Source organism: Betta splendens, chromosome 12, assembly GCF_900634795.4.
Source record: "Betta splendens chromosome 12, fBetSpl5.4, whole genome shotgun sequence".
Classification (NCBI taxonomy): Eukaryota; Metazoa; Chordata; class Actinopteri; order Anabantiformes; family Osphronemidae; genus Betta; species Betta splendens.
This window is the reverse complement of record NC_040892.2, coordinates 304,660-328,175: the sequence shown is the minus strand read 5'-3', so window position 1 is coordinate 328,175 and position 23,516 is coordinate 304,660. Positions and strand designations below refer to the sequence as shown.

The following is a 23,516-nucleotide window of genomic DNA, read 5'->3' as shown; positions in this document are numbered from 1 at the left end:
GTGGATCTGAGTTTGTTAACTAAACTCCAGCCTGAACAGTGGTCTGGGCCGGTACCTGTTACTTCTGGGCCAGCTACTCCTCTGGCTTAGGGACGATCTCAGGTACGATGCTACGGTCAACACGTGCACGTACAGGAGCAGAAACAACTACTCCAACACGTGGAGGTGGTGACAAAGCTACGGCCACTGCTTCTTAACATATTCAATGGTACCATCAACACCATCTCCTCCAGCAGGAGCAGAAACAAGTTGATCGACTATTAACTCAAGTCTGGTGAGTGGCTCACATTAGCAACATTCACAGTAGAAAGACAGACTCAACGTTAGTGATTCACATGTTTCTCAGAGTTTCAATCAATCAAACTAATCAAAGATTTATTTATAAAGCACCGCATAACCACATACAGTTGACTGAGGCACTGAACAAAATGAAATCACAGTATAAAAGGTAATGAAACATAAGTTGAAACACAAAAGTTTTTTTTATTCCATGTTAAAATAATTTAAAGTGTCATAACCCACTCAGGAGCTGTGGACTTTGATCTTGTCTTGCCGCAGACACACATACACACACACACAAACACACACCCACACACACACACGTTCGTCTGTGGGTAATATTACTTTGAGGGCGTCATGGAAAATCCTGGTGTATTTATACTGTGTAGTCAGTGAGATGTTAAATGTAAACACAACGTTTAAGTTAAAGGTCTTTAAATGACACATGCAGGTCTTACCTTGTTACTCCTTTCCTACTGGGAGCCGAGTCGCGTTCAGGACTCAAACAGACTTGTGACAGACACACATAGTAGAAACAGTGGCTGCAGTTTCTGCTTTATTTATTTGGTTATTTCATGTTGTGAGCTACATAGAAAACCCTGTGTGCACTCTCCCCTGTGAGTCATGCACAGCATTGCACAGTAAATAAAGTCAAAGCTCAAGTGTCAACATATAAAAATAAAGATTATATTTACATCAGACAAAAAAAGTTCTGTGTTTTAATCCAGAGCATGAAAACGATGCCTTAAGCTCGTTTCCTCCAAATCAGGAGGTCAACATCTGTACAGTGTCACCGAGCTGTGCCAAACTTTGCAAACAGGCTCAGGTCCAGCTTCTGCTGCCGTCCCACCACCTGGTGGCAGTGCACAAGCCTGCAGAGCTGATCTCAGACCTCAAACCTCTTAGCACAACTGTCACATGGCTCCTCTCATCAGAAGCTACTGGAAACAAACAGCTAAACACAGTCAAGATGCTCCTGATGGTTTACATGACGAACGGGTCGACCCGGTTCCTGCAGACCCTGATGTACACACCAGGTTCCTGTTTATTGATAGTGGAGAAGGCGACTGGAACCTGGTTAGTAGACATTTATGGAACCCCTGTCAGAACCATATTAAGTCCAGTAGTCTGCACCGGACTCAGACGTAGGCACAGAGAAATTCTTTACACACGAGCAGCTGCGTTTTCTCCTCTTCCTGTTCTCCTCAGGCTTGATTGTCCTTAAAGAGCCGCGGTTGAGTACAGATGAGGCCCGTTTGATGCTACTGTTTGGGTCGACCCAGTCTGACCCGTAACCACAGATAGGATGAAGGAGCTGAAGAGAACGAGAAATGAGAGGAATCAGGTCCTGTTCAAGGTCGACAGAACAAATGTGAGGTGAAGTACGTACATGTCAACCCAGCCCGCGGGTTTTAGGAGGATGAGGATGTAGAGGGAAGGACGAAGGTGGAGGGGGAGACGAGCCGGGTCGGGGGGCATCATTTGAGACAAGGGCTGAGCACGGTGGGAGTCGGGGGGTAGACCAGCGCCACGTTGACCCGCTCCGACCCGTTCTTTGGACAGACGATCTCAGTCAGGCCCTCGGGCCGAGGCTGGCTCAGCAGCTCACCTGAAACAGAACCCAGTTAGCAGTGGTGTCAGTTCTGTGCTACTCACACTCAGGAGGTGGAAGATGACTGATATAAACACTCAGAGCGGATCAGAACACACTGGACTCATCCCATGGGACCGTCTACATCTTCACATTAAAATGGGGTTTCAGAGCAGCTGCGGCTCGACAGCATCTGATCAGTTTGATCTGGGTTTGACCCGTTTTTAGTGTCCAGCAGATCAACCTGCCGCAGGATGACCAGAATGTTTGGGTTGAGCTCAGCGATTCCCAGACTGGATCAGTGTAGAATCTGCAGGATCACAATCCTCAAAGCCAAACGTCTGTTTAATCCTGGATTAGAGTCGCGTGTTGGTGGACGGAACCGACTGATCACACTCCTCTACTGAGAGAACGTCTTTATGTCTCAGTGAGTCGCCGACACAGAGCTGAACCAACTCCTCAGCCCAGATGTGTCAGCTGATCAAACATCCGGCTGTGAGTCCTGAAGTAGGTCAAAGCCAGATGACTCCTCCCCCCCGTGACTGAGTCTCCTCCACAGACCTGACATCAGGTCACAGGAATGTGCAGCTCCCTCCCTCAGCAGGTAGAAAAACACAGATCCGCTCCACTCGACCCGCTTCCCCGTCAACCCTCAGCTCCTGCGACCATAAAAGGAAACTTTTCTGGAATCAGGAAGCCCAGTGAGTGACAGGTCCCACTGAGCAGGAACTTGATCCAACAGGACCAGAACCTGGGCTGAGTCCACGGACTTCCTGTAGGAACACAGACAGTGAGCTCAGGAAACGTTCTGTCCATTTCTAGAACCCCACAAAAGATCCAGATGGCAGATGTGCCTTTGTGTCGCAGTTGAAAGAAAGATGTTAGATTTCATCCAAGCCGTGGTTCTACTTTCAGGCTTGGTTCTAAATATCACGACAAAAACGTACAAAACACACCGATTAGAGGTCAAAAACAGCATTCAGCAGGAAGCTCCTAAGATCAAAGTTTTGAGCTTGTCATCACGCCTCCTCCAAACGTGAGCGAAAGCTTAGCTCAGACTCCACAAATAGCCCAGCTCAGGTTCTGGCTGTGGCCCGAAGGGCAGCGGGTCGGGCTGGGCTGGCAGTGAGCAGCGAGAATGGATGAGTGAGGAGCAGCTGCCGGGGATTAAAGGCCACGTGTGCAACCAGAGGCACTCACACAGCTGAACAACAGCCAGAGTCCAAACTTTGCTGCCAGCATCTGGTTCTGGACCACAGTGATACTGCATTACTTGTTGGACCCAAAGGGCTGCTCAACATAGAATCAGTACTGCTCAGGGACCGGGCCCGCAGGAACCAGCTTTTTGGTTATTAGTGCATGAGCTTACGTCCTGCGTGTCTCCTTCCAAGCTCACCTCTACTGGGCCACCCACAGAGAACCTGGTTCTGCTGGAGACACATTTATACTACAGACAGTGGATCAAGCCTCAGAACTAGACTTTTGATTCTGAGCTGAACCAAACTATATGGGTCACTCAGACAGAGCTGAGCGAACATAAAACTGAAAGTGAAACTGGTGACAATGTCTGATCCCGAAATGGACTCTTGTTTTACCCGTCTGGACCCATAACCGCATGCATTTAAATACATTTAGAGAAACACAAGGCAGAAGCAGGTGAGGACAGAACCGGTGCAGCTCACACACCTACAGGACCATGATGTCATCCTCACAAAACACACTAGAAGTTCTGGTCTTTGTCAAACAGAACAGAACAGAACCAGCATCCTGCCTCTCATGATTGTGTGTGTGACACCAGGAGGATTACTGTGCTGATGTAACAGGATTACTTTGTAGTTCCACCGTCACCTTGACAACACTGCCCAACGTGAGCGTGTGAACAGAACCGGCCGGGCCACGTGGGCAAACATCACGGCACCAGAGCAGTCGACAGCCTGGAGGTGTGGTGGTCATGTTTCCATAGAGCCCAGGATCACTGCTACTGGTACCACTACCACTGCTTCTGTCCCACGGGCTCCTGATGACATCATCATCCGTCCCGATGATATCACGGCTGGATCTCACCAGCTACTACTGCAGTTGACTCTGGTTGGCTCCAGCTGAACGTAAAAACATCATGACTGGAATTTGTTTCCAGGAGGCAATAACGATTTAGAGTCTGAGTCGGATCCGTCAGCTACATGTCGAGGCAAAAGACAGACGGGTGAGGCATGGGTGGAGGACAGGTAAGGGAGGGGTAGAGGACGGCTGAGGGACAGGTGAGGGAGGGAGGGGGGGTGGTTGCCAGGTGAGGGAGGGGTGAAGGACGAGTGAGGGAGGGGTGGAGGACAGGCGAGGGAGGGGTGGGAGAGGGGGGAGGTGAACAAGCTGCTCACCCACTGGGTCTAATCCCTCAGATCCTCTGACTGGATTAACTGGAGCCACAGTGAAAGTGAACGGGTTCTGGCTCCAATGGTCCAATCATTCCACTCTTTATCACCGGGCTGTGACAGTTTAGGAGTTGGTTCTGATGGCTGTGTTGAGCAGCAGATCTGATGAGATCATTTTTAACGCAGGTCCGACTCTGCTGGGTCAGGATTAAACAAAGCACTCTGAACCATGAACTGATTGCTGACATTAACTTCCTGCTGGTGGGTTTGACCCGTGAACCCAGAACCAGAACTAAGTTTAGTTCCTGTGTATTTTTACTGTGGAGCTGAATGACCCAGCAAAGCTGCAGAACCGAGTTGGAGTGAACAATGTTTACTCTTCCTGCCTGAGTGAGCCAGAAATATTATGTCCATAAAAAGGCCCGGTGGACCGCACTGGGCTCCAACAGGAGCCAGACACGTGTCCCTAAGGGTTCCTCTCGTGTTTCTGGTTCTGGAGTTATATGTGCCTGGTCCAGCCTCACTGTGAGCAGCACCAACAAAGTTCTGTTAGAAAAAGGTTTGTTCTGAGTTTCACCACAATCAATCTGATCCAATGTCCAGCACCACAGCAACACTCAACATTATATGAGGACCCAAAAGTCAGAACCAGAATTGAACCATCTGTCCTATTTATTAAAAGTTCTGCTTCTTGTCACAGCAGAGCAGAACCTCCTCCACAGAACCGGGCTGAGCCCTCCCCTCTGCTCTGCTGACAGCTCACTAAACAATCTGTGGGTCGTTTCCTGATCCGGCCGACTGGATCTGGAATCTGAGTCTCTGTGTGTTTACCAGTTACACAATCACTTCCAGCCTCAACATGAGCTGCTGCACATTCTTCGACAAAAGACCTGATATGAATCAAGTTATTATTAGTATTTCACTCAACAACACAAGGTTCAGTTAAGTGCAGATTTGTTTCTTCACACTAACTCATTTGGGTGGTTTTGTGTGATTTCAACCATCTGACACCGACCTGGACCGGAGGCGCGTTCTGGACTTGATCACACTGCGTTATATTTCACAGACCTTTTGGTCAAGAGCAGTGTTCCATTACTGAAAGGACTCATGTGGTTGAAGTAGAACCGGTCAGAACTAGAACCTTCCTGTGTCTGTGCCTTAGTTTGGGCTCACAGTGGTCGCAGGACACTGTGTGGTGGAGCTCACGTGGAACCTGTGTCCAGCAGAACCACCCAGAAGCTACTGAAGCTTTATTCTACCCCTGAGAGAAGCTCAGGTTACAGCTCTGCCTCCCCGCTCCCAACATCTGCATCTTTCATCGCGTGTAGCTGAATCTGATTAAGGCTGAACTGAGAGCAGTTCTCACACGCTGACTCTTTCATCCTCTAGTGTAAATGCCTCGAACCGTGCCGCTCAGACGCAGGTTGTCTATCTTTGTTTGTGCTGCTGCTCGGGTCTGGTGGGACTCACCTGGGAAGGCGTGTGGACTGGACGAGCCCCTCTTCAGGCACTTGGAGCAGAGAATGTGCACAGAGTAGTGGAGGCCGGGCCACTCCTGCAGCAGCAGGTTGAGCTCGTCCAGCAGCGGCGTGACGGCCTGCCACGCCGTCCAGATGTTGGGCAGGGAGGCGTGGCTGATTATGGACAGAGTCTCCGCCTGCAGCCGTCCCTTGGACGCTTGGTGGCTGATCACCACAGGGACTTTGCCTCTGTAAGCCACAATCTGGTGCCGGGCGTCCGACCTCTGGACCACGTGGCCGTTGATCTGCACACTGAAGCGAGCGAACAGTCCGGGAGGGAACAGGAAGGGGAAACTGTACTGGATGTGCAGCTGCTCCACAGAGAAGAGGTGACACTGTGGCAGACAGCTAGCGGCCACCTCCACCTGGGGCTCCTGGCTGCTGACGTAGGTGGGAAACTTGTACCACACCATGGCCCCGTTCAGGGGCTGGCTGCGGGGCTTGTTGACGCAGTAGCAGACGCCCATCTTCTCCAGGAGCTCCATGATGAGGTACAGGTCCTGCTGGGTCTGGATGAGGGGTCTGAGGAGCAGGCGGATGACGTTGGAGGGCAGCAGGCCGTGCTGGAGGAAGCCCTCCACGTGGTGCTGCAGGTGGCTCACCCTGAGGTCCTCCCCCTTCTCATCCTCCATAACCAGACTCACCCTGCCCTTGTCCCCCCTCTCTCCCTCGGACAGGAGCCGGTCCAGCAGTGAGGCCTCGTCCTTCTGGAAGAACACATTCAGAATTGCGATGAAGCGAGGAAGATTGTGAAACACGTACTCCTTCAGGCTGAGGCTGTCCTCAAAGTACAGCAGCTTCCCGCTCTCATGCAGGTAGGACAATGCGCTCTGCAGTCGGTCCTCTGTGAGGCCCGCCTGGAGGCCCAGACGGGCCGAGTCCCACCACGACAGCCACAGGCTCTCGGGCTTAAGGTGCAGCTCCTCCAGCGTCTGCCAGGACTTGGGCAGCACCCGGTGGAGGTTGGGGAAGATGTCCCTGTGCTCTGCCACAGACGAGAGCTTGTCCCTCAGCTTCTGGATGTTCCTCTGGGCACCAGTGCAGCTCACGCCCAGCACGGGGGACAGGATCTGCAGCCGGTGCTTCAGCATGTACTGCAGCTGGGCCTTCCTGCGCCTCAGGTTCCTGTCCGACACGCCGTAGTAGAGGACGTGAGGGCTGGAGGTGCGGACGTCGTAGCCCTGCTCCAGGGCCCGGTCCACCTGCAGAGCCAGGCTCCTCAGGTTCTGGACGTCCCGCTTCTCCTGGAGGCAGATCTGTCTGTGGATGTCCAGAGTCTTCTCCTCCACCTCCAGCGCTGCACACTGGTCTACATGCGTGGCCACCAGTAGCACGACGGCGTGGGGAACTTTGGCTCCGAGGACGTGGAGGAAATACCCGACGTGGGCGTAAAAGTTTCTGGGTGAATATGACTTGACATCAACAACAAGAACGTAGAGTGCCCCGGGAGAGAGGAAGAAGGGCTTGATGAGGTCGTAGCTCTGCTTCCCTGACAGATCGTACACCAGGAAGGTGAGGCCCCGCGCGGCGTCAGCCACCCAGTTCGTCACCTCTATGCCTCTGTTCCCCTCCTGTTGTCCGCTCACCAAGCTCTGCCGGAGCTGCGTTTTTCCAGCGCTCTTCATTCCCATCAGGACCAGTTTTAGCCTCGGCTTCACGGCGAGCTGAGAATGTGCTAGCTCCTTTTGATAGGCTGCGATATAAGGGATGCCCTTCATACACACCTCGTACGGAGGCTGGATGAGAGGGTTGTCCTTGACCTTCCAGATGTTCACTTTGGACAGTTTCCCAAAGTCATCTGGCAGTATGGCTATTTGGTTACCCTGCAAAACCAGCTCCTCCAGCTTCTCCAGCTCCACGATGGAGTCTGGCAGGTACGTGATGCTGTTGTTGTCCAGCCACAGGTTTGCCAGTGTCGCCAGCTGACCTATTTCTGCTGGAACCTGAGTCAGTTTGTTCCTGCTCAGGTACAGCTCCTCTAGTCCTGTGATGCTTAAAATAACGCGGGGGAAGCTCTCCAACTCGTTGGAGGACAAATTAAGCATTTTGAGTCTCTGGAGGCTTCCAAAAGCAGGCGGCAGCGCCGTGAGGCTGTTCCCGTCCAGCATCAGGCTCTCCAGGCTGTGCAGGCGGCAGAAGGCATCGGGTAACGTGCACATGTGCAGACTGCTGAGCCACAGGATTTTGATGGACTGCAGCTTCATGATGTCTGCTGGCAACACCTCGAACTTGTTCCCCGAGCAGTCAAGCTCCTCCAGCTCGCTGAGGGCCAGGATCTCCGGGGGGAACCGGTTCAGCTTGTTGTGGTCTGCGTCCAGCGTGCGCAGCCTGCTGAGGCTGGAGAAGGGAGCGGGGAGGTGGTGCAGGTCGTTGAAGCTGACGTCCAGCTCCTCCAGCAGCTGAAGAGCCCCGATGTGCGCCGGCAGCTGCTGGATTTTGTTGTGGCTGATGCACAGCTTCTTCAGCCCCCGCAGCTGGCCCACCCCCTCAGAGAGACTCTTCAAGCCATTGTGGCTCAGGTCGAGCTCCACCAGCTGCGCCAGCTCAAACACCGCCCAGGGGACGGCGGTGAACCTGTTCCTGCGCAGGACCAGGGTGCGCAGGTTGTTCAGGGTGGATCCCAGCCCGTCTGGCAGCTCCTGCAGGCAGTTGTTGCCCAGGTTCAGCACCTCGACCTCGGCTATGTCCTCGGGCAGCACGACCTGGTTGTTTTCGGAGCAGAGGGTGAGCTGGCGCAGGTTGCTCCGCAGCTTCCGGGAGCGGAGGGCGGCATCCCTCCACAGCCTGGCCGTTTTCAGCCTGTTCTCCTTGTCCTCCATGGCGCCGCGGCCGGAGCCCTCCTCCTCCCCCTCCTTGTTGTTTTCATTGAGGGTTTTCATGGGTCGTGAGCGCGCATGGTGAACGAGGCCCTGCAGAAATCACCGCAGCCTCCGTCAGACGGGATAGAAAGGCGAAAATTCCGAGGAGCAGCAGCGTCTGCGGCGGCGGAAGCATCCTTTCTCTGCGCCACTGCGCGCACAATGGGAGCGAACGGCTCCGGCTTTAATCCACGAGCCACCGTCCGGACCCGCGGCTGCTTCCTACGCGTCACGGGGCTCCTCGTCGCCCCGCGACCCAACGTTTGGACCCCTCTCCATGGGTAGACGTGCGGATTTGTAGCAGCTTCCGTTTTCTCCGGCAGCTGAGAACCAAGTGAGTCGGCAGCAGCTCGCTGCGTCAGCCCGCTAAGCGCTGCCCCTCCTCCTTCATCCTCCCTTCCTCCTTCCTGTCCTTTCCCTTCCTCCCTCGCGCCCTGGCTTCTTCTCTTCCTCCCTCGCGCCCTGGCTTCTTCTCTTCCTCCCTCGCGCCCTGGCTCCTTCTCTTCCTCCCTTGCGCCCTGGTTCCTTCTCTTCCTCCCTCGCGCCCTGGCTCCTTTCCTTCCTCCCTCGCGCCCTGGCTCCTTTCCTTCCAACCTCGCGCCCTGGCTCCTTCTCTTCCTCCCTTGCGCCCTGGCTCCTTTCCTTCCTCCCTCGCGCCCTGGCTCCTTCTCTTCCTCCCTCGCGCCCTGGTTCCTTTTCTTCCTTCCTTGCGCCCTGGCTCCTTTCCTTCCTCCCTCGCGCCCTGGCTCCTTCTCTTCCTCCCTTGCGCCCTGGCTCCTTTCCTTCCTCCCTCGCGCCCTGGCTCCTTCTCTTCCTCCCTCGCGCCCTCCCTTATTCGTCCTCTGCACTGCGGGCAAAGCAGTGAAGTTCACGGCTCTTACTTGTTTTTTTAGCTGGAAGCGGAGGAAAATTCCTCAGAGGAACTTTAAGTGAGATCAAAGCCACGGTCATAAAATAGTTCCGATCCTGTCAAAGTGGACGTTTAATTTGGGCAATGACACACTTACATTACTATTAAACAGTACAAAGACGAATAGATGGTTATAATCGATTGTCTTTGTACTTGTACTTGTATTCATTCTGAGTAGAAGAATCCAGCCTTTAATACGAAGGTGGCTGGTCAAACTCCGGCTCCATCTCCTGGACCCGGCCGGAACCGCAGCTCTGGTTCGCTGAAGCTTTGTCATTTTGTGAAACCCTAGAACCTGCTGTTGACAGGACGTAGAGGCTCAAATGAGCTGCTGGTTCCGCACTAATGTTTCTAGCGTTTTATTTCTCTGCTGTTTTTTTATAACTATAACTGAAATAAACAAATGGTACAAGTTTGTTCATGATTAAACATGTCTGACTTTTTCTACAGCAGCTTATTTGAGATATGTGAAACACCTGCACATTCATGGTCATTCAACAATGATCAAGATACCTTTAGCAGCAAATTAAATATCAATACTTTGGACAGTGGACTTTTCTCCAGCAGGTGCCTCGCACTCGGACTTTAACTCCAGCACTGACATATTTGTGTAGTTCTAAAGGTGCTGAACATTCAGATACATGATGATCACACGTTGGGAGACATTAGTGTTCGTGCGCAGCCGTCACCCTGGTTCTGGGTCAGTGAACATCTCTGACCCGACTGTTATGTAAGAGAACAAACAACAGGCCCAGTCAGAGGCAGAGGTCACACACTTATCGTATAAGACGGTGTTTGCATATTAACAGGACAAATGTGTGTAAAGGTCCAGTGTTTTCTGTCTGATGCATGCAGATGATTCAGAACCACTTCATCTCTATTCTCCTCAATGTCCTTGGTGCCGCTGCAGGATGTTTGACAGCTCTCATCTAGTTCCTGTTCCGTAGACAGCAACGCAGTGATGTTCTGCTTGGGTCGTGGCACTGTGTGAGCGGTACCACCACCAACCTTAACCTGCTACAGAACCTGCAGACCTCTCAGGACGAGCGAGTTCTGACACTGGACGGGTCAGGCCAGGCGGCTGTTTGACCATTAAAAATAAACCACACGCACCTTAAAACATTTACAACTTTATTGACCAGCATTTCTGAAACTACTTGCCAACATTTACACTTCACAGCATCCATGCGTTGAATCAAACAACCAGCGAAACACGCAGCCGGCACGTTTCTGTGCAGTTAAAATCCAGCAGCAGAGGTTAAAACGTTAAACCTCTAAAAATTTATAAAATCCATATTTTTCTTACAAACAGAAATTGATGGTGTAAGCACCTCCATTACCAGAACTGACCCCGAACTCCCAGACCAAACCATTCCAGTGCAGTGAAGGGTTCTTACATTCCACAGACCTGGTTCTGTTGGTTGATTTGCTCTTTCACACCTGATGACAAACAAACATAGGTTCTGGTGGAGGCAAGAGGTGCTCCAGGTGCAGAGTGCGTTTGGTCACAGCAGCTGAATAAACTGGTACCTGAGGCACAAATGACTTAATGTAAACAGAACCGATGGGGAGGTGCATGATGGGAGTATAATAATCCAGAACAACAACAATCTGCACCAATACAAATAGACAAAACCCGTGAGCAGGCATGTTCATCCCACCTCCACCCAACAGAACCGCCAGGGCTCCGACAGGCTCAGTAGTATGGCCCAATATTCTCATAGCCGGCGTAACTCGGCCAATCGGGGAAGAGCCCATGCGAGCAGGTGGGGCTGCCGTATCGGTCAAAGTGAACGCCGGGCCTGAAGGAATACGAGTCCCTCCGGCTGCCGCCCATGGACGACCAGACGACCCGGTAGTTGCGGCCCTGGTTGCTGTCCCAGTGCTCGGTGCCGTCCACCTCGTAGCACACGGCGAACTCGATGTGCTCGTGAGGCAGAAGCTGCTCGGGCAGAGTGACCTGGAAGGAGAAGGTGTCGCTGGCCGGGCTGGGATACGTGTCCTTCACGTAGAGGCAGTCCACGTCCGTGTGACTGCGCCAGGTGTCAAAGGTCACACGCAGCTTCACCGACTTCTGGAAGGACACATTTTTGACTTTTACGGTTCCGGCCAACGCCTTTTCCTTTAGCATGCAGTGCTCCAGGCACACGTGGTTCTGCTCCAGCCTCTGGCGGAAGTGAAGGTAGTCGGAGGACGGCTGAATGAAGTCCAGCACCAGTTTGTGGTCCTCTGGTGCCGGAGGCCTCGGGTTCTGCTGGACGCTCAGTGGGACGTGGATGGGGTCGCTGAACTGGGAGAAGACCTTCACGCTAGTTAGAGCCAGGCCTTTGTGGTCAGCAAACGTCACCTGCTTCTTGGACCGGGACCTATTGTCCTCAAGCTCGGACTGACCCGTGCAGCTCGAGTGCCGGAACCGCAGAGCCGGCTTGCGGGTTCCGAGAGGCGTCCTGTAGATGAACTCCTCTTTGGACAGGTACAGCGGTAAAGCCATGCCGATCGGCATGTTGGACTGAAAGAAACAGAAACAAAGGGATATGGTGAGAACCACTAGATGTAGCCTGACCCAGAGCACACTAATGGTACCGCTATTAGAAATAAACAAAAGGCCCAAAAAGTCCTTTGTCCATTGACTAGACATAAGACACAAACAGAATCACCAGCTACAGTCAAGGTCTGGTTGAACTGCATTAGCAACATTTGATGAGCAGTCATTTGGGCCTGGATCTGGTCCGTACAAGGTTTCCATAGACATAATGTAAAACAGGTTCGGGTTTGAGGCTCTGGCCAAGTTTTACAAAGTTTAACCAACAGAATCAGCCTCTTTCACGCTCACACACACACACACACACACGCACGCACGCACGCACACACACGCGCGCGCGCGCACACACACACACACACACACACACACTCGCACACACGCACCAAAGAACCTTTGAACCCGACTGTCCAGACTTGATGAGTAAAATGGGGTGGTTCCGAGCAGAATCATCTTCACCAACGTTAACAGAACACCAACGCGCATGTTTCCTCCTAGTGCAGCGTCCACAGAACCAGATCAGTTCTGGACAGTTCGGCACTTAGCTACACCGTGTTGCTGTGAAAATGTCACATTAACTGTTTTACATGTTCGATTGATACCTCCGGAACCGCGTCCTTCCCGCTCCTCATGAAGAACCAACATTGTATCAAACGTTTACTTCTACTAGTCGAAGCGAAATGAGCCCCAACAATCTCCCGTTACAGTTAGTCCGAAGTTTGCGTGCAGCAGATTGGATCTGCTCTGAACCGCTTTACCTGCGACAGGTGCTGGCAACCAACGGGGCCTCTGTTTCGGCTGGACACCATGTGCGTCGGTTCGGGTCCCAGACTCCACCAGCAGCAGCAGCGACGCGAGCGCGAGCTCCCGTCTTCACACGCAGTCAACCGAGCGCCACGGCTCCTGCAGTGGCTTCAAAGACCACTCTGGCTTCACGTGAACACCGGCGCTCAGCCAATCAGAGAAAGCGACGGCGGAGTGATCGATGGCTCACGAGCAGCCGGAGCTTCATCCTCCGCGGGGAGGGGTGGGGGTGGACAGATGATCCGCCGGAAGAACTCACTGGGTTGTCGAGTAATTTCACTTAAAGACCATGATGAGGTTAAACGTCTTCTGAACTTCATCAGATTATTCTGCCACTTATAGTTCTTTAAAAATGCATTAAGTTTGATACAGTCCTTATCAATAAAAATAAAAATCTGATGTTATGATTGTTCTAATAACTTAATGTAATTTGTTTTGTGTATCAATTTTAATCTTAACTTTGTGGTTTGTCGGCTGTCCTGTGAAATTGGTCAGTCTCCGTCTACAATCACAAACATCAGGAGTCTGTGGCACAAAGTGAATAATTATAGCTGCTGGAATCTGCCAGTTTGACCTCCCTGCTCTCACATTACAGCCAAACACAGCAGAGAAACGGATCAGAGCAACCAGTCAGAACCTTGTGGAGTCACATTTCAAGCACAGGCCTAAGTTTTAGCTGTTAGACCAAATAATGGATCAATAACCGCATCCTAAATCTGAGATGGAGCCTCAGGCATCGATCTGACAGAGTTTACTGTACAAGCTGTGATGTCTCACTGATCACAGATCAGCACAACAAACACGGTGAACACAAACACAACCTGCCCACCTGGCAGTAATTGATAGGTAATTGAAAATGGATGGATGAATGGAAGTTTGGTTTAATTTGTGTTCTTCACATTGGGCCTTTGATTAAATGTTGTATGAATATGAATAACAGTTCCAGGCCTGTGTCACCATGGGAACAGCTGTGATGTCAGACGTATGGTCTTGTCTGTCTGACACATGTAACGCATGTTGTATAACAGCTATTGCCCCTTGTATTAGAGCATTATTCATTCATTGTACGTTATATAGGACAGCACATCAAATCCTGGCAGAGCCTTAGAGTGACTCCTGCAGGAGAATCCTGTAGGACAAAGAGATGCTTGGTATTACCATAAGTCTGCCCCTGAATGCAGAGCTATGCGTGGGCCGTGGCCTGAAAATAGAACCTTTTAGTCTGAATCTACAGGAGTCAAACATTAATTGTGGACTGTCTATAGTCTTTTTACAGACCTGAGCTCAGCTGCATGTTCTGAAATAGATCAATCAGACAAAGCGTGCCCTCAAGGTCAAAGCAGCAGGAACACACAGGTTTGGATGTGACTACGCTGAGCTGACCGCTCCCTCTGCTGCAGTCTGTGAACGTCTCGCCACTGCTCTCAGGTGAGTCTACATAACAGCTGATCAGCTCCCTTGAGCAGATCATTAAGTGCTGTGGTTCCATCTCTGTGAACCACTGGATCCACACAATCACAGAACTGTGATACATGAGCATATGTTTACTTGCTGGCAACAAGGAAAAGGATTAACGCCAAGTTAAAAGCCAGGGGCAAGCTGTGTGTGTGTTTGTCAAATAGAAACAAACAGTTGCAACGTGACCACATCCTACATAATGAAACAAAACCAGCGGGAGTACAGCATTTAGTTGTTAAATATTTAAATGACGAGGCAGACATTCAACATTACCATGTATGTACAGGCCCAGAAGCCTCAGGTACCAGAAAGAAAACAGCATTAAACAACACAATGAAAAGAGCAAAGAGAATTGTAGGAAATATAAACAGTCTTCATAACGAACTGGCTCATACAGAACTTTATAAGGAAACCTAGTTAAGGTTTCGCACTGTTCGTCCTGTAGGTGGCGGTAATGCAGCGGTCGGTGGTTTCCCATCCGCCAGAAAACGAATACATTGGCGAACAAATAAGAATAGTGGCGCTGCTGCGCATGCGCTGGTTCATGGGCATTTTGTAGCTGACGTCAGCGTCTACTCTTAATGTTGTTCCTGACAGAAACCAGGATGTGACAGGTGCTGCTCGGCTAAGGTTTATCAGGTCAACAGAGCGGAGCATAAGCTCAGACACTGAGCGTTTGACTTCCTCTGACAGCAGAGAAAACAGCCGAATCAGCGACTAACGGTAAGATTCGACACGGCAGCAGCTAATGCTAGCTAGCGCTCTGTTAGCTAGTTGCTGTGACGTTAGCGGCCGTTCCTGCAGCGGTTGTCAGGGCGGTGGACAGATACCTGCTCATGTATGACCAGTGTCAACGTGCTGTCAGAGCCAGTGGTCGGTTCTTTACGACCAGTTAGGTCACGCTTGGCTTTTTGATCGACTGTCCCTTTTGATTCATTATTGGAGTCCGTTGTGACAGATGTCTTGTTTATAGTCTTTATAATAAAAACACCAACGTTATATGAAGCTATAAATACATGTGAAGACTTAACAATTTATACAAGTTAGGAAATAGACTGAATTATTCTGTCGCCTCCTCAGTTGCCACCGTGACACAGAAAGAAGAAAATGTGGATTCAACAAAACTGGTTTCAGCCTTGGAAATACAGAAAGTCGACAGATTAGTATTACAACAACAGGCAACTGCATCATTAGGGCCTTAATCAATCTGTCTGTGCTACGATGCATCAAGTCTTCAGCCATTAGTCCTTATTAAATGACAACCACCAAGAACGGAAGAAAACCGACCAGTCAGACAGAAGTAGATACCGAAATAGATAGGAGGAAAGAGTTGTGAGTCTTACAAAAGCGGGTGTGGGGGAGGGGTTATCTCCACATAGCAAAGGTTCATTTAGGAAATTATTTAATTTTTATACAACAAAACGTTCAGACCTACTGTATATACTCTAAGTTCTTTAAATCTAGCTTTAGCTTTAATTGAATCAGTGTCAATCTTATTTATTCAGTATTTATGTAAATAGGCCTTAGATCAGTGTTTTATTTTCCTGCAATAATACGTGCAGTGAGCCCACCCCCCCCCAAAGTAACACAAAAAACCTTCACAGGGTTACAGTTCAGTGAGTTTCTGTCATTGGAGATTTGTCCTATAAAGGTTGTTATGATGTTACGTTGGTGTCGTCAGTTGCACCTCTTAAATGTGATGAACATCAAATACAATGAGCTGGATTAGAAACAAAGGTGCATGGATAGGATAGCATATGACTTTATTAAGTATTAATATCTGTGTTTATGTAGTAAACAGAGTTTAACCAAGAGTTACAATTGACCAAACAAGGAATACACCTAAAGAAATCACTGCAGTGGTGCTGTGCTTCAGAATTGTCTAACCGATTGATAAATCATAGCCCGTTTTATTTTGCAGTTAATGGATAAGTTCACAGTTGTCCTTTAAAACTTGTATTGACCAAAGGAACGACTCTTAATTTATTAGACAGTTTAACAACGTGTTAGATTCCTAATAAGCACAGTAGTTTAAACATGAGCTGCCAACCCCAGCAACCTAAGCTACTGAGTGATTGGACTGAGAAGTGGAAGAACAAACTGCTTCATAGCGTCCAGTCTTTGCAGATGCTACAACATTTTTCAGTGGACACACAGACGTGTGTTCTCTAAGGTCCAAGGAACGAAAAACAATGAGAGCTCGTTTTTCCTGCAGGCTTGTGTGCAGCTGCGAAGCTGAGGCAGCACGATGAGCGGTGCTGCTCTGGGTTTCGAGATTGTGGTGGTGTTTTTCTTGGCGCTCTTCCTGCTGCACCGATATGGAGACTTCAAGAAGCAGCAGCGCATGGTTCTGTTTGGCACGCTGCTAGCCTGGTACCTGTGTTTCCTCATCGTCTTCATCCTACCTCTGGATGTCAGCACGGTCAGTACTGAGCAGACGGGTCTGTCAATGCTCTACATCCTGAGCTGTTTGTCTTTATCGTCTCCCTGCAGACCATCTACAACCAATGTACGAAGGACCATACGGTGCACACGTCTCATCCCACTGTGAGCCCGTTACCTGCCAATCACACAACAAATGCGTCAGTCGCTCCCACTAAAAGGTAATAGATGATACTGTACCTTTAGTCGTTTTTTCTGGGTTTAGAGGTCACAGTCGACAGTGATGCTGTTAATCATGGTGTAAAACCAACTTAACACAGGCCTTGTTAAATTCTAGCATTTAAGTAGTTACAGTATAATAGAGAAAAGATCTGAAGGATGACCACAAACTGGTACCAGTCTCTGTCCGTTTAGCCTAAGGCTCCATAAGTCACAGTTCACAATGATCATGGATGAGTGCAGCATCTTTTCTGGTAATAACATACGTTCCTCTGTCCTTCGCTCAGCATACCGAAGCCATGCTACAAGCCATGGAGCTACATCCCTCAAGGCATCATGCCTGTGTTCTGGAGAGTGGTGTACTGGACGTCTCAGTGTCTCACATGGTTGGTGTGACTCTGCAACAGCAGGAAGTTGTTTGTCAGTGGCTTGACTGCCATTAAGGACAGCAGGTCTGTTTGTAAGGGTCTGTCTGTGTTCCTAGGCTGCTGCTGCCCTTCATGCAGTCATACGCTCGCTCTGGAGGCTTCTCCATCACCGGTAAAATCAAAACAGCCCTGATCGAGAATGCGATCTACTACGGGACCTACCTGCTCATCTTTGGCTCTTTGCTCATTTATGTGGCTGTTCATCCTGAGTGGCACCTCTCCTGGTGGGTGGGCTGTGGGTTAAAGTCTCTCACTGTGGCCACAGTCATGAACACATTTACTGTAGTGTATAGTTTAATATTCAATTTAATTGTGACTGTATTTCATTCAATCAGCGCTCGTGGCCACTGAGCATTTTGAGGATGTGTGTTACGGTTTTGTGGTCCTCAGGTACGAGCTGCAGACCATCGGGATCACGGCCGCCAACACCTGGGGGCTGTTTCTGTTGGTGCTGCTGCTCGGCTATGGTCTTGTGGAGATCCCTCGCTCCTACTGGAACGCTTCACGACATGGGCACCTGCTCGTCAAGACATACTTCAAGGCGTCCAAACTGATGACCGAGAAGGCAGATGCCGAGGAGAACCTGGAGGATGTCATGGAGGTTAGAACCAGACCAGCGATACTGTGGCCCAGAGTTTAACGGTGTCAGAGCTCTAAAACTGAACTGTGCTCTGCTCCAGGAAGTGAGAAAAGTCAGCGAATCCATCAAGTACAACCATCCACTAAGGAAGTACATCGATACAATTCTCAGAAAGGTGAGTAGACACTTTACCACCAACACTTGGGCTCGTGATGATCAACGACTTACTCTGACTGTTCCTGTCAGTGCCCGGTGGATTACCAAGAGAAGATGGGCAGGAACATGGACGACTATGAGGACTTTGATGACAAACAAAACACCTACCCCAGTGAGAAGAGTCTGGTGAAGCTGCATAAGCAGGTGAGCCAGCGAATGGCTCCTGGCCTGTGAAGTGCCTGATGTTTAGGCTGCAACAGCTTGTGACCTGTTTCTGGCGTGCAGGTCATCTACGCAGTTCAGAGGCACAACAGAACCAGGGTCCAGTGGCAGATTCTCCTGCAGGAAGCCATCCACCTGGAGGATGTAGCCAAAAACGAGACCAGTTCTAGCCACCAGTTTGTCCACAGCTTCCCGTCGTCTGATACTGTCAGCTGGTTCAGCAGATATGTCTACACACCAACCGTAGGTGGGTCCAACTCCGGTGTGTGTGTGTGTGTGTGTGTGTGTGTGTGTGTGTGTGTGTGTGTGTGTGTGCGTGCGTGCGTGCGCGTGTGCGTGCGCGCGTGTGCGCGTGTGTGTGCGTGCGCGTGTGTGTGTTTTTCCCCTTGCCTCACCGTCATGTTCTCTGCAGAGTGGTACTGGGAATGTCTCCTGAAGCGTTGGTTCTACCGGCTGCTGTCTGTGGTGTTGACTCTGTTCAGCGTGGCCGTGGTCTGGTCCGAGTGCACCTTCTTTAGCACTCGACCCGTCTTGTCCCTTTTCGCTGTGTTCATCCAGCTGGCTGAGAGAGACTACAACTACCTGTACATTGAGGTGAGTTTTGATCTGGTGTTTCTGCTCTGTAATTGTCCTGCAGGCATGAGACCAGTGAGTTCTAGTCCACTGTTTGTATACCTTGAAAAGATTCACTGTTCTCCTGAGTCTCAGATTGAGGTTCATCTGTTTAGCCAACTGCTGCCACATTGCTCCACCAGATGGCGTGCTTCATCACAATCTTCTTCCTGTGTACCTGCGTGTACTCCACTGTATTCCGGATACGTGTCTTTAACTACTATTACCTGGCCTCCCATCACCAGACAGATGCTTACAGCCTCCAGTTCAGCGGCATGTAGGTTTTTTTTAACTCAGCACTGACTCGAGCTGCTGAACAGGGCAACACTGACGCTGTCTCCACTATTTGGGCCTGCAGGTTGTTCTGTCGTTTGACTCCTCCTCTGTGTCTCAACTTCTTGGGTTTGATCCACATGGACTCCGCCATCTCTCACCAGCAGAAGGAGCAGACTGCGTACACCTCCGTAAGTCCCTTCCACTGATCAGCACGAGACCCACAGCTTCCACTGAGTCTCACCTGTTACTGTCTTTCAGATCATGGGCTCAATGCGTGTTCTCTCCTTCATTGCCAATGGGTTCTACATCTACTACCCCATGCTTATCGTCATTCTGTGCATCGCCACCTACTTCAGGTGAGACGCACAAATGTGATGAACACATTATTAGTTTGTTTGCCAATAAAATGCTTAGTTGTGATGAAATAAAATTGTCTCCCTCAGTCTAGGAACTCGCTGTCTGAACCTTCTGGGCTTCCAGCAGTTCATGGGTGACAGTGAAATGACCTCTGACCTGATTGATGAGGGGAAGGAGCTGATCAGACGGGGTAGGACTTGAACAGTAGCTCTTCTCCCGCCACGCAGAAACATTTGTTAGATTGTGTTTTCTTTAACAGAGAAAAGAAAGCGACAGAGGATTGAAGATGGAGAGAACAGACGGAGAGTGAGTCACTTCCATTCTTTCATCAGAATTATCTTTAGAAGTCGCATGACTCTTCATGTTGCAGTGTCACACCAACATGTGTGCTCTGTGCTGCAGGAGTGGAAGGAGCGTTACGGGAACCCAAGAGACGACTACGCTGCGAGGAACAGGAGCAGTCACGAGATGAAGGAGACCAGTTACTCCGACAGTGTGAACTCTAGCAGCAACAGACGTGAGTCAAACAGCAGGTTTTTAGTTTTAATGCTTAAATCCAAGCGCCACTTAAATCCACCCGGGCTCTGTGTGGAACAGAGGCTAAATACTCTCGGGCGGCCAGCCGGCCAGAGAGGGACTGCATCGAGCTGCTGCAGGACGCTGAACCTTTAGACTTCAACGCAGAGGCTCTGACAGATGACAGTCTGGACTCAGAACCGGGCAGGTAACTGGACTTCTACAGCGATGCTTTCATTCCGTTCAGATCCAGGCGTCAGCGTCTCTCTTTTTTTTTTTGTGTTGCAGACATTCTGGAGGACGGTATCTGTCCATGTCATCGTCTCGGAGCCGAATATTTGACGACGTCTAACGTAGAGCAGAGAGGAGGAGCCAGGAAGTGAACGTTAGCTGGAGCTGCCAGGTTCCTCGTGTCCCAGCATGCTTGGTAATGGAACAGGCCAGGCATGAGGGAATCTCCATCACCTCCCGACATTTTATTTAGCACTTTGCATCAGGTTACGTGTTCATCTGCAGGTCAATGAAGGAACATGAATCAACGTGTGACAGATGTTAGTATTTATTTCTCCTGCTGAAGTCGCCATTTGAGCTGCATGTCAAGTTGGCTGGCGTCGCTGTGACTGAGCATGCACACGGACCAGCAGCCTCTGCATGTCTGACTGAGACTGAAGCTCCAGAAGGTGGATTTTATTTGTGTTCGTTGTCTTTAATGTAATGACTGTCTGAACTGCTTCACCTTCTGACTTTCATAAACCTTCTGCTGAGGTTAAGGTGGGTTATGATTGTACATATTTAACCTAATAGTAACTGGTCACACGTCCACACTGTAAAGATGAACCCACAAATACTAAGATTTACTGACTACGTTAATGGGTTTTAGGTTTAATAAAACATCATTTTGGCCTATTAATGAGAAGATCCCAGAGGAACAAGTGATCAGGTGTCTGACTGATCTCCAAAATGGACACAACCTCAGGTTTATGTAGAGTTTAAATCTCTCAGCGCTAACAGTTACGCTGTCTGTGTCAAACAAAACAAGTGTTTTCAGCACAGACATAAACTACATTATAAAAAGCAACATTGTAAAAGGCCAGAGGACCTTGTGTATGACTTTAGACGCTTCAGTGGTTCAACACAGTCAATGTGCATTTGTGCATTGTTGTTCGCTCAGGCTGCCAGAAAAGGACCAGAGTTCAACGACTCCTCTGTAAATATGTACAATATTTTTTGTATTACATGGCTTAATTATTGATGGTAATGATATTAACTCAGTGACACTGTCTTTACTCTGAGCCTCCCTCCCCTAAAAGCACTAATCACTTTCCATAGTTTCTGTCTTGGGGCGATCGTTTTCTTTGACCTACTTGGTGCTTATTATGATCTCTGCACTTTTGATTTCATATTGTTGACACAAAATAATTGTGTCTCCTGTGATCGAAGAGAAGAGATGATGTGTTGATGGTTAGCTGCAGTCAGTGTTGTAACAATAAAGGTGTTAAAGCTGCTGCTGGCTTTGTTAAAATATTACAACTTTGGAGGAGGATAAGATTCTTTAATTAGTTCTAAATGGATTTCATTTTGCAATATTTGCAATAACATGTCAGCATACGATAATTAATGTACATCTGCTCAATTTTAATACAAGTGAAATAGTTTCAGTTGTAGAGAAAATAAAAGTTTTGAATGTAAGTAGAATCAGGTCATGTTTATCTGTAGCCGACTTTAAATATCAAGTATTTACCGGGAAGTCAGCGACTGCGGGTCTAATTCAGGAGCTCAGGACGCGAAGACGCTCTGAATGAGGTGGAAGCTGCACTGACACCGTCCATCCAGCAGGTGGCGAAGCTTACGTGGTTTTATCCACTCCGCCCGGAACTTGACGGAACTTCCAATAATCAACCAAAGGGTTAAACTCAACAACTACAGGTATCCGGTCGTCGCTTGCTGGTTCAGTAACATGAGTAATTTAACAGCACGGATCCAGCAACACAAACAGAAAAGCAGTCTCTGCTTGACGTGCTTGGGAAGAACCCAGTTCATCTACGAACACCTGCCCCGGCCCGCTGTTCTCTACCTGTATACAAATAACGACTTAGTGGACCCGGAAATACATTACACCAGAACCACGCAGGTCCAAAATGGCTCATACTGACAGTCTTTTGGAGATGTTTCTTGATCAGAAAACGGGCTGTCAGCATCACTGCTGACCCCACACACCCTGCACAAAAACTGTTTAAACTCCTCCCTTCTGGCAGACGTCACAGAGCCATGGTCACCAGAACCACCAGGGGCCCGTTTCAAGAAGGTGGAAACTCTGAGTTTGTTAACCCGGAATGAGGAAAACTCAGAGTTTTCGGTTTCAGAAAGCGGGGTTACTTAAACCCGTAAAGCGGGGTAAGTTTAAGCCCGTTTCAAGAAGCGAGGTAATCGAAACTCAGAGTCAGTTACTATGGCAACTGACTCTGTGAATCAAACCTGGTCGCGAGCAGGTTTTATTCGGGAAACCCAGAGTTTCCTTCGGTCTCCGCCCCTTTTTAAAGTGAACAGTGTTAAAATACCTCGTTTAATCTTTCAGGTCATTCATAGATTTCACCTGTTTCCTTCGCGCAGAGACCAAAATGTCCGTTTCTAGAGGATCCTGTAGATGAGGACGCTGTATTAATTCACAAGGCATTGAATTTACGCTGCGAGAGGATTTTAACGCCACGAGTTAATTTTCTGTCATATCCGCATGCATATTTATTTTAGCGGTACCGTTTTTCTCAAGACTCCATACATACATTAATAATCTTATCCACACATACGTCAAACACATCACCCATCGTGGCCGTGCTTTTACATCCGAGCAGATTCTTTGTGTTGCGTTACGTTTTTTTTGCAAACGGTAGTTTTCTTTATAACTTTGGAGATGCTGAGCACATTAGTGAAGCCACTGTTTGTAGAATAGTTTGATCTCAAGCGCTTTCATGACACAAACTCCTCAGAGCCATTAAAGAGGAGTTTCACAGGATTGCAGGTATGTGGTAATCAATTTGTTTCATTGAGGCTAATCTGAAAAATGATGATCAGTTAATAATATCTTGCTGTGATCTGAAATAAACTGATAAATGTGCAGGTGCACTGACTACTCTTTCTAATGGTCACTGTAACTGACATTACATTGTTTACATCACCAAGATCATATGTGATGCTGCACATATCATAAACGTGAATTCATGAATATATCGTGAGTCAACCCTAAGTAACAGGCTGCACTGTGGTAAGTACATGTATGTCCTATACGCTTATTTCAATGCATGCACTCACACTCACAGGAACACTTCTATGCAGCACTAAAGTAATGTGAACTTTCTTCTAGGAGAGATTGACGGCTTTCTGCTGGAGATAGGGGTTAATGGCAGCCCACACTACTGACCCCTCACCCAGAACCTGAAGCAGAA

General features: G+C 49.3%; 3 protein-coding genes across 6 annotated transcripts; 1 reads left to right on the top strand and 2 right to left on the bottom strand.

The window, feature by feature from the left end:
* Positions 1-822: 822 nt before the first annotated feature.
* On the bottom strand, positions 823-9,249 carry mfhas1 (multifunctional ROCO family signaling regulator 1). 3 transcript variants are annotated; one of them, XM_029169406.3, is made up of 3 exons: positions 5,710-9,245; positions 1,670-1,888; positions 823-1,594 (listed from the first exon to the last, which is right to left on the bottom strand). In XM_029169406.3, exons 1-2 carry the CDS (start codon positions 8,636-8,638, stop codon positions 1,758-1,760), a joined length of 3,060 nt encoding a protein of 1,019 aa, XP_029025239.1. In that variant the 5' UTR covers positions 8,639-9,245; the 3' UTR covers positions 823-1,594; positions 1,670-1,757. The 3 variants fall into 3 exon arrangements, with proteins under 3 accessions (XP_029025239.1, XP_040929124.1, XP_029025240.1); XM_041073190.2 differs by lacking the exon at positions 823-1,594 and adding an exon at positions 1,990-2,643 and having other exon boundaries at positions 1,749-1,888; positions 5,710-9,249; XM_029169407.3 differs by lacking the exon at positions 823-1,594 and adding an exon at positions 2,432-2,643 and having other exon boundaries at positions 1,752-1,888; positions 5,710-9,249.
* Positions 9,250-10,641: 1,392 nt separating this feature from the next.
* ppp1r3b (protein phosphatase 1, regulatory subunit 3B) lies at positions 10,642-13,022 on the bottom strand. The gene is made up of 2 exons (XM_029169947.3): positions 12,825-13,022; positions 10,642-12,036 (listed from the first exon to the last, which is right to left on the bottom strand). The coding sequence occupies exons 1-2, from the start codon at positions 12,873-12,875 to the stop codon at positions 11,224-11,226; spliced, it is 864 nt and encodes a 287-aa protein (XP_029025780.1). The 5' UTR covers positions 12,876-13,022; the 3' UTR covers positions 10,642-11,223.
* Positions 13,023-14,856: 1,834 nt separating this feature from the next.
* Positions 14,857-21,580, top strand: lmbrd2b (LMBR1 domain containing 2b). 2 transcript variants are annotated; one of them, XM_029169703.3, is made up of 18 exons: positions 14,857-15,051; positions 16,544-16,750; positions 16,822-16,931; positions 17,217-17,315; positions 17,414-17,581; positions 17,748-17,958; positions 18,038-18,112; positions 18,184-18,297; positions 18,379-18,562; positions 18,728-18,909; positions 19,044-19,204; positions 19,286-19,391; positions 19,462-19,559; positions 19,647-19,750; positions 19,820-19,866; positions 19,963-20,077; positions 20,158-20,284; positions 20,365-21,580. In XM_029169703.3, the coding sequence occupies exons 2-18, from the start codon at positions 16,577-16,579 to the stop codon at positions 20,426-20,428; spliced, it is 2,139 nt and encodes a 712-aa protein (XP_029025536.1). In that variant the 5' UTR covers positions 14,857-15,051; positions 16,544-16,576; the 3' UTR covers positions 20,429-21,580. The 2 variants fall into 2 exon arrangements, with proteins under 2 accessions (XP_029025536.1, XP_029025537.1); XM_029169704.3 differs by having other exon boundaries at positions 14,859-15,051; positions 19,071-19,204.
* The last annotated feature ends 1,936 nt before the right edge of the window (positions 21,581-23,516 follow it).